Genomic DNA, 13,363 nt, shown 5'->3' on the forward strand with positions numbered 1-13,363 from the left:
TAGACATCCCCAGCCCTTTGAGATGGCGCTTGAGTTTCCCACATTTGGTCGGAGTGGAACCTTTACAGATGGAATTCCAGTGCAATTTGCTCTATTTTTTATTCACACAAAAAAATATCAATTTTTTTTTTCAACACATGGGCACTGTAAAGCTCGACAATACAACATGCACATAATCACACACATACATAACAGTGGCAACACATATTACATGGATAAATATATGAGATTTGGTCCCTTTTTTCTATCCCTTTTTTCTATCACAAGAAATATTGAGTATCCAATTTAGGGTATGTCCATTAACATTTCTGCTAACTCTATATAGTCCCCAACAGAGGGACAATGGAATTTGTGTGAAGACTCCTACCAAAACAACCTCTAGTTTCAACTAATTTTGGCCATAAAAAACTAAAAAATAAAACCAAGTGAAAAAGGAACATCACATTTCTTATGGATGACTGAATACAAGAGATGTAACAAGAAATTCACACACAATAAAAGATCAAGTTGAATATAATATTATAAAGGAAACTGAATAATTGACAAAAGACCCAAAGAACTGAAAAAAAAAAAAGGTAACATACTATTATCTAAAGTATGAAGCCTTGCTTTCTGTGAATAATATATATGTATGAAGAATCAACAAAAAAGTGCATTGCATAGAATTTCTTTTTCCTATGGAAGCAGAGGATGAGCTTACTCTTTTCCAATATCCCGCACAAAGTAAACTTCCATTGGTGTCAAGAAATCAAAATCAGATGAATCTTATAAAATAATACAACAGAAAAATATCACTGAATGATACTTCAATTTAAATGTAAGAACAAATAAAGAGGATTGTATATGGGATTACCCCAGTGCATCATGTCTCATTAAGGTTCTTCACCAATCTTTCATGAAATTGAATCAAATATATGTACCTGTAAATTCAAGTTAGAGTTCTAGAATTTACCTTGAATGCCAAACTAATTGAAACGCCAACACTGAAAAGGAAAAATGGCACTGCAAGGGTAACACCGAACCATGGGGAGTGATTAATGGATGGAAATGCTCCACCAGCATCATCAACTAGAATCATTAACTGGATGAATCAGAAATTAAAAGCTAGTCAAGCTAAGTAAACAGAAATTAAGCACAAAGCCATTAATCAAAACAATCCAAGAATGAGCTTGATGAGAAACTGTATCAAAATAATCCAATTCTAACAGTTAAACACTAACATCGAGGTTGACTATTAAGTAGCTCTAAATTTAGCATTATCTTTTAGTAGTCATTGTAATGATCACCACATGCATGGCTAGTTATAATTTGTACGTGTGCCAAACTCATGTAGAATCAGAATATATGGCACAGGAAAAGAAATAATTTGTACGCGTGCCAAACTCATATAGAATCAGAATGCATAGCACAGGAAAAGAAAATGCAACATTACACTTTATGGTATGACATACAGGACTCTATGGTTCCAAGGAAACACTATAAAAATAAATTGATTTGAGCTAGGCTCTCAAAACCTAGGATGTGGTTCTTGATGGAAACTTGACTTCAAAATTAAAGAAAATGAGTTTAAATGAGACAAGCAAAAAGCTTCAGAGGCTGCATATTTGATGAAATTAGAATATGAGTTACCGATCTGAATTTCAGCAGGAAAACCTTAAGTGTTTTGATGTAAGGAAGCTAGGGTTTCAGAAAATTGCTTGGATTTTGACGAGAGAAAACCTGATTCAAAGCTCAAGCTAGAACTTCAATCAAGGGAATTGCAATGTAATTGCATAAAATTACAAACAAAAAGAAGAGGATGTAGTGACAGAACTTATCACACCTAGGGTTTCTAGAATCAATGAGGTCTTTGGGTTGTCATATTCAAGACCTGGAACAGAATCTCATCTTCACCACCAATTCTGAAAGAAGAGGAAAAAACCAAAATTGAGAATAATTCTCCAAAACAATAGTAAAATATGGTCAGGGCCAAAACATTTTTTATTGAGCTCATCCAATTAAACATCTCATTTATCATCATGGGTAAAGAACATAGAAGTATATAGAGACACTTGATATGATCTTAAGCTAGAATCCCAAAATTGAAATCCTGTCACATTTCTATACATAGTAGATATCTAGTCAATTATAAAATTAACTTGAATTTACAAGATTTTGGCTCCGTTACTTAGAAAATAAAAAAAAGACCAAAATCAAGCAGAACGATGCAGTTCTAGATCATCATATCCTACCCAAAGAAAATCTCAAAAACAATAACATCAAGATTTTAATATTAAAAAATAAGATAAAAAAGAAGAAGATATTTCTGATGTTTGAAAAGTAAATGGATAGGCAAAGTTGGAACCTGTCATAAAATACATTGAGTCTCATCAATAATTGAACATAAATTAATCTAATAAAAAGGCTATCTAGATTTTAACTAAAAAACGAGCACAAAGTTCTAGGGACCCTTGATCCACTGAAAAAAGCAGATTGACACAAGTAAATAGACATCTTTCAAAAATTATGAGGTTAATTGTAAAAGGTTGAGTAACTAATTATAGGCATTAAGGAAATGCCTTTTAGAAATGCACATCTGCGCTTTGAGATTAGGGTGAAAGTTCTCAATAGTGAGATGCATTTTGTTCTTCTTTACCTATTTCTTTTAACAAGTGAAGTTTAATTGCTAAACTATTGTAAAGGAGAGTACAGCTATAAACTTTGGTTACAATCAGCAGATAGATGAGGAAGACTAAATAGTTGAGGTTAAGACATGATGCCATTCTACAAAGAGATTTTCTTATGATGATATTGTGCTCCCAACCCTAATCAACACACAATAAGCCAATTCAAAGGTCACAGTTTGTTGATGATGTCTTGAACAAAACCCACAGTTTCAGGTGACTAGCCGGGCAAAAGAAAGGAAGGCAACCAATATTTCCACCAGAATCTGTTGTGGCCCAAGCCACAAGAATACCATTTCTGCAGGCCTTTGTAGGTACATAAAGAATCATGAATGGTGACTCCCGTCCAATTTTTTCAAGTTTGATGTTCTTGTTTCCTATATTATTGTTACTCTGCAGTACTTGAATAAAAACAGGCGCTTGCACTGCACTACACAGAAAAGGTTTAAAATCGCTGCCAACAAGAAATACTCGGAGAAAATCCTCATTACAGTAATGTCTCAAATGTTTTAGTAGCTAAATTTCCGTGTTATAGATACACTAGACCGATCACACATAAGGCGACAAAATTACATAAAATTTTGAGTCTGTAACTAACAAAAATTTTGGGGGTCAACGAAGCGTCTGAACTCTAATTTCAGTCGGAGTGAAGAAAAAAAACTTCTCAAAGAATTGTAGCTTGTAGGAAGATTGAGGTGTATACCGCAACAATAAGACCTCGAAAGACATCGAGGGAGACAAGCCGTTGATTATGATTGGCAGTAGCAGGACTTGCTCGGTCTTGCTCGTTAGACGATGAAGTAGGAACTGAAGAAGACTGTAAAAGGGGAGTTCGTTCTTCTGCAACTGCCGGCGGGAGCAGTTAGTTGGTTGTCGTGGTGCGGTGCTGAAATTAGGGTAAATGGCAAAATGAGCAAGAAGTGACATGAATAATGTAAACCAGGAGCATTTTAGGAGAGAATTTTTACATACGATTTCGTGTTTCTTCTTTAAGACCAGAACGCTGGAACGAGAACCCAAAATATGGCTTCTTTTTCTTCAAGCTGCTGCTTCAAGCTACTTCTTCTTCTTCTCCGTTACTGCTTCAAATGATGTGTTTAACATGAGAGATTCATGCGAGCAAAGCTTGGGACGAAGCTTCTTCTCTTCTTCTCCGTCAGAGCTTCAAGCAAACGCTGGGTATAATTCTGAAATGAGGTCGTAATACCTGCGAGGTTGGGTTTTGTGTTTTCGGTTTTTCAACCGTATATTTTGATTCAAATTTTGAATTCGTAGGTAAAATTTTGAATCAGGTATAAAATACCTAAAACGATGGGATACGAACCGCTCGTCTTGAACCGACGGTTTGCGCTGAACCGAACCGTCACTTGAATCGACGTTTTAAAAAGCTGGATTTCAGTTTTTTACATTATTTTAATAGAACAATGAATCCAGCCGTCCGATTAAATCGGACGACTCGCTTGACGGTCCTGCGCATTAATTACGCAGGACCTCAGCAAAATTGCTAGGTCAGATGGATTGACATCATAAAAGACAGGAACGATCTTCTTCTGGTATTCTGCCATGAGAGCCAATTCATGGAGATAGTAGTAAGAGTGACAATAAGTTGGTGAGAAGATGGCCACCCCAACCTTACACTCTCGTATGCCACTTTCAATGCTTTGCACCAGCTCATCTCCGGGCTTCATGTTCTTGGAATCCAAGAAGGGGTTGAGTTTTAGATGGGTCAGGCGATCGTAAAGCAACCCAGCTACTGAAAGCTGGGTATCCACTCCACGATGGTTTATAAAAATTACAGGCGGACGAACCATGAGAACTTTCTCGTAGGTGCTAACGCCCATGAACCACTTTGATAAGTTTTGCTTCATCTCTTTTGGAATTCACTCCAAAGGAAAAACACAAACGAAAAACTCACCTATGGATTGACGCCCTCTTCCTTCCTTTTTATTGCAAAAAATGTAATCAACGCTGGAATGCATATCAAAACTTTGAGAAATTAAAGTTATATTCTGTGGAAACTTGAAACTGTTGTTTAGGGTTTACAAAGCAAGGGACAAAGAAGAACACCCAAAAGCCAAAAGCTAGACTAGAAAGTGCTTTAAAAACCGCGACCAATATATTCTAAAGACTTCTCAGGAGACAAGAGCACAGTTTTTGGTCAACTGAGCATTTATGTTAGGAACTCTTGGGACAATGTTCCTTGAGCTGACTCTCTTTGAAGAACCCACTTTGTGAGGTGGAGACTGCACAAAACTCGGAAGACCAGGAGACCTAGAACTTTTTTTTTTTTTGTGAAGAACTGATTTCATACATGATATCTTCAACCTTTCCTCTCTGTTTGATGTTTTAATTGTAAATCATACACATAGAGAATGCAACTATGTAGTTGATAGATTAGTTTCTTATGCTGCTGTTTCTTAGGCTTCTTCTTTTTTTTTCTTTGCCCGCTTTCGTTCTTTGGCTTTTGCATTTTGATGTATTCCGTACTTTGTATCCCAGGGGCTTTTCTTTTAAATGAGACCTTGAACTCTAACCATGGAATTAGCAAAGCAATTGATTCCTACATAAATATTTAAATAAAACAAATTCAAAGTGTACAGAAATAAAAAATAATATCTTCAGATATGCTGCGGAATAACCACTTCAAGTTATTGATTTGCCCATTTAGAGTGAGATTGCAGCCTTTCAATCTGAGTGAAACACCAGTGATTTAATATCTAAGTGCTTCAGACACCGTCGCTGACATAGTTAGACAAACCTTTTGCCTTCGATGACTAAAACATTCCCCGCAAGCACATCATTTAATGATATATATATTTAAAAATTTTCTACAAATTGCCCAATAAAAGTGCGACATATTTGTGCCAAAACCAGCATCTCGATGACGAGAAGACGAAACGCAGAAGCCTTCCGATGAACACATTTATGTGTGAAATCTTAGGGCATAAAACATGTATTTTTATACACTTTGAGTGGAGCTACCTTGGGTTTTATCTTGTTTTTGCAGATTTTATGAATTTTTAGGACTTGAGTGAATATTTGGAGTTTTGGGTATTAAACATGCGATTTTACACGTCAAGAGGTCCGTTCAAATTCTCAAATGCGAAAATGGGCCTGACCTGGAGCATGATGGGCCAAATATGTGATTATGGGCCAACTCCAAAATATTTTAGAGATAAAGAAGCAAATTTTGATCTACGGTTGAGATTAGAAATTATTAATCAAATCTAAATAGATATTATTGAGAGAGTCCTAATGGAGAAAAAGAGTCTTTCCACACCTCAATATCTTATTTCCTATTTGGGACTTGGTCAAAAAAGAAAAAGAGGAAAAAGAATTATATTCAGGAAGAAAAAGAGGAAAAAATCCCATTTTTGAATGTCTCTGTCTAGTTCCAATCAAGTCCTTCATCGAACGGTCATCCGGTGTCCGATCGAGCTGATTTTTGGAGGAGAGCTTTACGACTTCTTAACCCTAAAATCCAACAGTGGAATTATGTATTTGATATCTCTAAGTCCGTCCGATTGGTACGCTAAAACCCTAATTAGTTGAGTCAGATAAGAACTTTGAGTTTTATTCAAATTCAACCGCGCCTCATTATCTCATGTAAACTCTATAAAAGGAGAGCATACTCTATCAAGGGAGGACGTGTTCTATAGCTTAGTAGAAGCATTCTTTCTTCTCTCTTCGGTTTATTTAGGTTTTCTCTAGTTTTATTTGCTTGCATTTGTAGATTTAAATTTCTAGATTGAAGGTTTAGGTTTAATTTGTCAATGTAATGCAATTCAAGTTCAAGTTTCAAGTTTTTAGATTCGTTTTTCTTTGGGTCTAGCAATTGCAGATTTATATCATTTTAGATCTAGATCTGGTTGTTAGGGTTGGTTGAGATTCGAATCGTTTGTTCAATTCGCAAGTAAGTAACATTCTTTATTAATCTTCTCTCCTCCCTCCATTCCCACTTCTATCTATCCTTCCATATTCTTAATTTATGATTTACTTTCAGCATTTATTTATTGTTCTCCCTTCCCCTGGATCCTTGATCAGAGATGCCTACAGTTGTACCTTTCTTTGGTTAAAGTTTCCATTTTACTTTCTGTAATTTACTTTCAACATTTATTTATTGTTCTCCCTTTCCCTGGGTCTTTAATCAGAGATGCCTACAGTCGTGCCTTTTTTTGGTTAAGGTTTCATTTTCTTTTTATTGCTTTGATTATTTCTTTTCTGCAATTTCCTTTTCTCCAATATCCATTCCCCCGATCGGTGGACTGGAAACTACGGCAAAGGGTCCACGGTTAAAGTCATTATTATTATACTTCCTCTCCCTCAATCCAGAGCTGACATTCGGATCACTTCCCTTTTCCTTTTATTTTTATTGTTTGCATTTTTTTCTTCTGTCTTTTATTTATGCATTGATTGCATTTTTGCTTTATTTTTCGTTTCAATTCGATTGCATTAGATGTATGGATTATGATCGTTTAGTTTAGTTAATTAGTTTAACAAGTATTGAATCACTCCATTCTCGCATTACTATTAAAAAGTTGAATTTAAAGTGGCATATCTCCCTGAGATCGACCCGGTAGCTACATGATACTGTGCGCTTGCAGTTACTTTTAAATGTAACAATCACCTTCACTTACTGAAGAAAGTCTTCTAATCCTCCGACATGAATTTATGATTTTATGATTTTATGTAATGCTTTGCTTGTTTCATGATCGATGGGTTCCGTTTGAGTTGTCTTTATTAAAGAATTTCAATTAAACAATCTCCAACTTGATTCTGTTGCATGACTTGCATCACTATCGATCTCTCCTCTCCCTCCGGAAAACAAAATAAAAAAATAAAAAAATAATTAACAAAGACGACGAAGACGTAGAAGTAGGTATTTTAGTTTCGAATGCATGACGACCGCATGTTAAGAGCCGGTCTTTGGACGTCATTTTCATGGGGTATGGAATGCGACGGGTATGACAGCCGCCAATATGGAAAAAAATTATATATGCATATTTGACTTTTCTTTTGTTGGATTATACGGCACCTGAGTTGCTTGACTATATAAATTACACAATTAAAATTTTTTTTTTTTTTGGTATAAATAAATTACAATCTCAAAAAAAAACCAGCGTTGGCGCTGTCAATAAGTCAGCACACCAGTTGGAGTAACCTTAGACAAATTTCGATAACATGCAAGAAAGTTGGTTCCACTTCCACCCACGTTGACTTAATTTTAAAATAATGCGTTTCATATCTCCATCAAAATCATGTCCAAACAAACTCCAGAGACGATGCTTATAAAAGGGAGGACGACAGCTCTATGTCCTCAGTATGCGAGTTTTCCTTTTCTGCTAGTTAACTGCAGAAGAGATATATGAAGCATTACTTTGCAAAGTGTTTCATGGCTCTTAGCAACTATGAGAAATTTCTTATGGCCCGTCCTCCCATAATTTTTATAAACCATCGTGGGGTGGATACCAAGCATACTATAGCTGGGTTGCTTTACGATCGCTTGACCCATTTAAAATTCAAGCCATTCTTAGATTCCAAGAGCATGAAGCCTGGAGATGAGCTCATCAAGAACATCGAAAGTGGCATACGAGAGTGTAAGGTTGGGGTGTTAATTTTCTCTCCAACTTATTGTCAATCTTACTACTGTCTGCATGAATTGGCTCTCTTGACAGAACACCAGAAGAAGATCATTCCCATCTTCTATGATGTCAATCCCTCTGATCTTGTGATTCCCGAAGATGGCACTTACCCTGCCAACGACTTGGACAGATACAGATGGGCTCTTGAGCTGGCCAAACGTAGGGTGGGTCTCCCTTTTGATTCACGCAATGGGTGAGAATCAGCAAACTATAGGTTTTTTTTTTCTTCTTTTCTTGTCTGGTTTTTTTTCCCACTTTGGTTTGAGATACATATATCTGGGAGTAAATATAAATGTTAATTCCCACTAAACATTTTAAAGTTTTACGGCAACATTCTTAATGACATTCTAATTGTTTTTCAATGAATCAATCTCAAGGGATTGGCCGGGTCTACTAGATAAAGTTTCAAACAGCGTGGTGAAAAGCTTGGTGGAGATGGAGGCAGAAGAGAAAAATTTGGGTCATTAGTAGGAACACTTACCACCCTTCTCTTCAATGTATCTTCAATGTTTAACATGCATATATGTCAAAAAAAGTAGTTCCCATGCATTAGATTCCTTGTCGGTATGGCTAAATTCTTCGAAACTTTAGGCATGGAAAGTACGTCAACAAGATTAATGTGAATAAATTAAACTTATAATTAATGAAAAGGAGCCTTTTAGTCCCAAAACGTCATTGTGGTTGTCGCTGGCCAGAGGAGTCGTTGTTGTGTTCATCATTACCTCTTTAATCTTTTTTACAAGAGTGATGTAAATTTAAAAAATTTTTGCTAATGATGGTTATATAGTTATACTTTTGCATGTGAAAGAAGCTTTCGTAGGTGGGTAGGTGGCCTGAAATACTATAAAATGCAACTTAGGAAATGGAGCTACATGGTCCCTCCAAAACAATACCATACATGTATATATGCGAAACAAATGGTCGAGATTTTGATATCAACCACTTGTTTCTATCATTGCCCGACGATGCTCATGTACTGTGCATTAATTGCATAGCACTAAACCACTAAACCACTAAACCACGACATGACAAGTAAAAAAACTTGTCACATCTATACAATATAAAAAGAAAAAATAAATTATTGTTTGAAAATAAATTCAGAAGTAGAACAAGACAAAAATAATGATGAAGAAAAATCTTAATTCAAACCCTTTCTGCTGGTAGGCACTATTTGTTGAGTTCATGGTAGGGGAGTGGCCTTGAATGTTGCGCATTTAATGCACAGCATGTGCTGCCGACGGTCGAGATCAAATCTTGACCGAAATGTTGATCTCAACCATCCGTTTTGAAGGTGTTGAAAACCCCATCACGGTAGGAGGTGTCTTGATGCTGCGGCACTGTAGTGGGGATGATGCTGTGAGCCTGTGGCCTTCATCTGGAAGTCTAGTGTTTTTTCTTCCAGAAGGAAGTTTAGTTTTAAATATCAAAGAAGACGATTGTATTATATCTTTTCAAACCAATAATGCCCACATTTTTGGCTTCTAGATGTAATCTATGTGGGAAGGTAAATAAGGACTCCCACCCCCTTGCCCATACACTCTAGAGTAAGGCAATCTTGACACACCCAGAGTACAAAGAATCGATGCACAAGGCACTAACTTAGTGGCAGCAACAATATAAAATGTGTGACTTTGGACATGCTTGGCTGAATGATTGTGTACTAGTGCCTTATTATATCTAGTTGGTGCAAAATCTAAAAAACAAAGACTGCAGCGCAGAGTGGGAGTCCAAGTGCAGGACGGGCAACAACCACCCATCTTGGTAGATGTCTTACTTGAAGTTTATTTCTAAAATCTTGTTCCTTTTGTTTTACTATAAAACCAACAGAGTTGAAGACCCTCAAGAGGTTTTCCAGAATCCTCCTCCCAAAAGATGGAAGTCCTGGGCAACCCAGGAAGGGCTGGGCGGTGACAGAGGAACCAGGATAGCAGGAAAGAGGCGGGGGAAGTCTAAGAGACAAAGAAGAACAAATGGAGAGAAGGGCACGCACGCGGGATGACGGACGGATAAGTGGACGGTGGGAGTTTCCGGACAACAGAAACAACCCGGTAGCTCTCAAAGAGGGGGTGAGTCCTCCAAACCAAAAGTGGAAAACACACGAAGGGAGACAAAGTGAACGACCACGAAGGCAGCAAAGCCAAGACTAAAGAAACCCGGGCACCAGACGGGAAGAGAGATGGGAGCCCAGCATCCCGCGACAACATCGGTGCCAAGGACCCTGAGATTCCAGGAAGAGGGGGAATGGGGGCAAGGCGTGCAGGATGTGGCTTGAGAGGGATCCTCTAAACTTGTGTTTGAGTGTAAAGTTGTAAATGTTTTTCGCTCTCAATACAAAGGACCATTTAGTGGGGGAGGGGGGGGGGAACGATCAAAGAAGCCTCATAACGCAATTTCATTTGTTACATTTCAGCTCGAAATATATTAAAATGTAAGCTAAAGATTTTATAATATTACAAAAGTACACAATTATATATAGAGGCAAATATATTATTTTGTTTTTTGGCCAGTCTCCCTTTCTCAAAAAAAAAAGTATATTATGTTGGGTCCTTTGAAAAACAATCTTGAAGTATTTTTAATGTTTATTTGGCATTAAACATTTGAAATTTTATGATATGGTTTTCTACAAACATGGATCACTCAAATGGTATTCAATTCATAAGTGTGCCAAGAGCATTAATTGGCAGCGTTGATAGACGATTGTAGAGTAAGAAAGCAAATGAAATGAAGAGTTTTAGAAGGTGAGCTTAAAATTTTTATGATATATTACAAAATTAGAGCTCTATTATGATAAATTATAGAGACAGTTATATGATTTTGGGCCATACAAACTTGAGGTATTCTTAATATTTATTTGGGGATGAAGATAAGCAATTATGGGATCCTCCCTTTAATGTTTTTCTGCATGTTAGATTGTCTGATTGTGTTGTCTATGGAAATTTTCCCCTGTATGTGAGGGGAGAGAGGGTGATAATTGTTTCCATTAAAATTTCACATGTGAGCTTTTAAACTAATTTAGTTTGCTTGATTCCATGTTCTATTCTTTGCTTGATGATCTACAAGGAATTTGAACCCTTGCAACCCCCATGGCAAGCAAGAAACTCTTTCTTTCTATTCTACAATGGCCGGGGGGGAAAAACAAGGAAACAACGGGCACAAGCCAAGGACAGCGGGAGCAGAGAATCGGGAAGCAAACAAAGAGGACGGGAACGAAAGACACCAAAACCAAAAAACCAGCCCACAACCAAGACAAGCTCCAACAAGAGGAGCAAGAAGGCACAAATAATTACCAAGAGATTTTTTAGAGTGCTAGGTTGATAGCAGAAATAGCATAAGAGAGGAAGAACCATGGGAAGGGCAAATAATGTAATTATTGATCTATATCTGTTTTTTTATCAAAAAAAAAAGACTCAAACCCGCCCCTATCAAGAATTCTTCTCTTGGATCATGCTTTCATGGGTGACAAATGCATTGCTGAAAAAATAGGACCGCCATGAGTTCATGGGTTATTTTGGGTGATATCAAATGCAACTTCTCAGCTTCTTCTTTTTTTCCTGATATCTATCTTGCTCTCAAGCTTAATACAATGTTCACAGAAGGCCTAGATAATGGAAGGTGAATAACATTTTCTCTATTTTAATTTTTCACAATATATGTAGATTTTGATGCTTGGTTTGCTTTGAAAAACTCTAATAAGCACAATTGTTGGGTTTTATTGTTGTTTAGAATTATTTATTTACATTGAAATTAAGTTTGCATTGGTTTCATTTAAATGCAGAATCCCACCCCTAAAACACTCCCTAAAATCTGTCGAAACTTGCATGAAAAAATCTTCAATTTCCTCAAAATTTCCTAGGTTTTCACCTAAGTTTCTCATTTTCACTTGGTCAAAACTTGAGTTTCCCTCAATTTTTTTTTTCCATGGTTAAGTATAATTTTATTTGGAGTCCAACTAGGTTTCTTATCTATATCAAGTTAATTAGCAGTCCTTGTCAAGTTAGGAGTTTTTTTTTATAAAACATAATTCCTTTAGTTACTCTCTTACTTCATTAGGAGTCATAGTCCTCATTTTATTTTGTTGATTAGGTAAGCCTAGGAGTAGTTAACTTGGAGTCTTATTTAAATATGATTCCTTCTTAAAATAAGAGCTCCAATCAGTCTTGCTTTCAAAATTGAGTCATAGTAGGATCTAAAGGCTACGAATACAACCTATTGCTTGTAACAAAACCGGTTTTTGATGAATAAAATAATTGAAGGAGAGTTACAGCAGATATCAAGGGGAATTGAATAGGACTCTTGGGTTCTCAAGTGCAGGAATCTCCTGTGGCAGCAAGGCTATTCGCATTGCTCCATCCTATCTTCAAGCCAACATACCTACCCTTCTTTCTCCATTCCCTTCCATCACATTCCTATAATTCCCCTCCCCACCCATTTGGCCCGACCCCTCTTCCTTCATATTGTAAGACTTGAGAAAATCCTAAATTGTGTCAGAGAGACACAACAAGTCATTTTTTTATTATACTAGTAAGTAGTAATTTACCGAAAATAAAACAGATCTTCCCAATGTGAGAATATTACGAAGAAAATAATAAGAGATCCCAACAAGACAAATCTACACTTAAAAGAAAGATCTAAAACTACTACTGCTGCCTTACCCTGACCCAAGCTCTTGAAGCAGTCCATTCAACCACAATACTTCACAAATACCCTTAGATCATGCTCTAACTTGGCTTTAGCACTGGACCTTGTAACCGTTGCCTCCTACATTTACATAGTAATCAACAATAGATCTCCAATCATTAGGACACCCTACCCAGTCCGTATCTATGTATGCCTCAATTTTAAAGTGTTTGTGGGCTAAAATAATACTACCTTTTTCCTATAAGTATCTCAAAATCTGGTACATTGCATCTAGGTATGAGGAGTAAGGATGATGCGTTAACGGCGAACAAGACTAACAATAGATGCGATATCTGGTCTCGTGTGAGGCAAATGATCAACTTCACAACCAACTTCAGATATCTTGTCTTATCAACCAGTTCCTCTTCTTTAGCATTCAAG

The 13,363-nt window shown here is 36.7% G+C and overlaps 1 protein-coding gene, 1 long non-coding RNA gene and 1 pseudogene across 2 annotated transcripts; 1 reads left to right on the forward strand and 2 right to left on the reverse strand.

Annotated features, from left to right (window-relative positions):
• Positions 1-608: 608 nt before the first annotated feature.
• Positions 609-3,836, reverse strand: LOC149011092 (uncharacterized). Its single transcript, XR_016174276.1, has 3 exons — positions 3,636-3,836; positions 3,367-3,549; positions 609-1,081 (listed from the first exon to the last, which is right to left on the reverse strand). It is a non-coding gene; the product is annotated as an uncharacterized LOC149011092 (long non-coding RNA).
• Positions 3,837-4,105: 269 nt separating this feature from the next.
• On the reverse strand, positions 4,106-4,531 carry LOC149011093 (putative 2' cyclic ADP-D-ribose synthase BdTIR pseudogene; annotated as a pseudogene).
• A 3,524-nt stretch (positions 4,532-8,055) lies between these two features.
• LOC149011094 (putative 2' cyclic ADP-D-ribose synthase BdTIR) lies at positions 8,056-8,502 on the forward strand. The gene has a single exon (XM_089162559.1). It carries the CDS (start codon positions 8,056-8,058, stop codon positions 8,500-8,502), a length of 447 nt encoding a protein of 148 aa, XP_089018685.1.
• The last annotated feature ends 4,861 nt before the right edge of the window (positions 8,503-13,363 follow it).

The sequence above is a fragment of the Hakea prostrata genome, chromosome 7, assembly GCF_041222555.1.
Source record: "Hakea prostrata isolate BN-2017 chromosome 7, UWA_Hpros_2, whole genome shotgun sequence".
In the NCBI taxonomy this organism is placed as follows: domain Eukaryota; kingdom Viridiplantae; phylum Streptophyta; class Magnoliopsida; order Proteales; family Proteaceae; genus Hakea; species Hakea prostrata.

Bases quoted from the DNA above. Each gene is read 5' to 3' on its own strand.
- LOC149011094 (XM_089162559.1), top strand. From the start codon at position 8,056: ATGGCTCTTAGCAACTATGAGAAATTTCTTATGGCCCGTCCTCCCATA.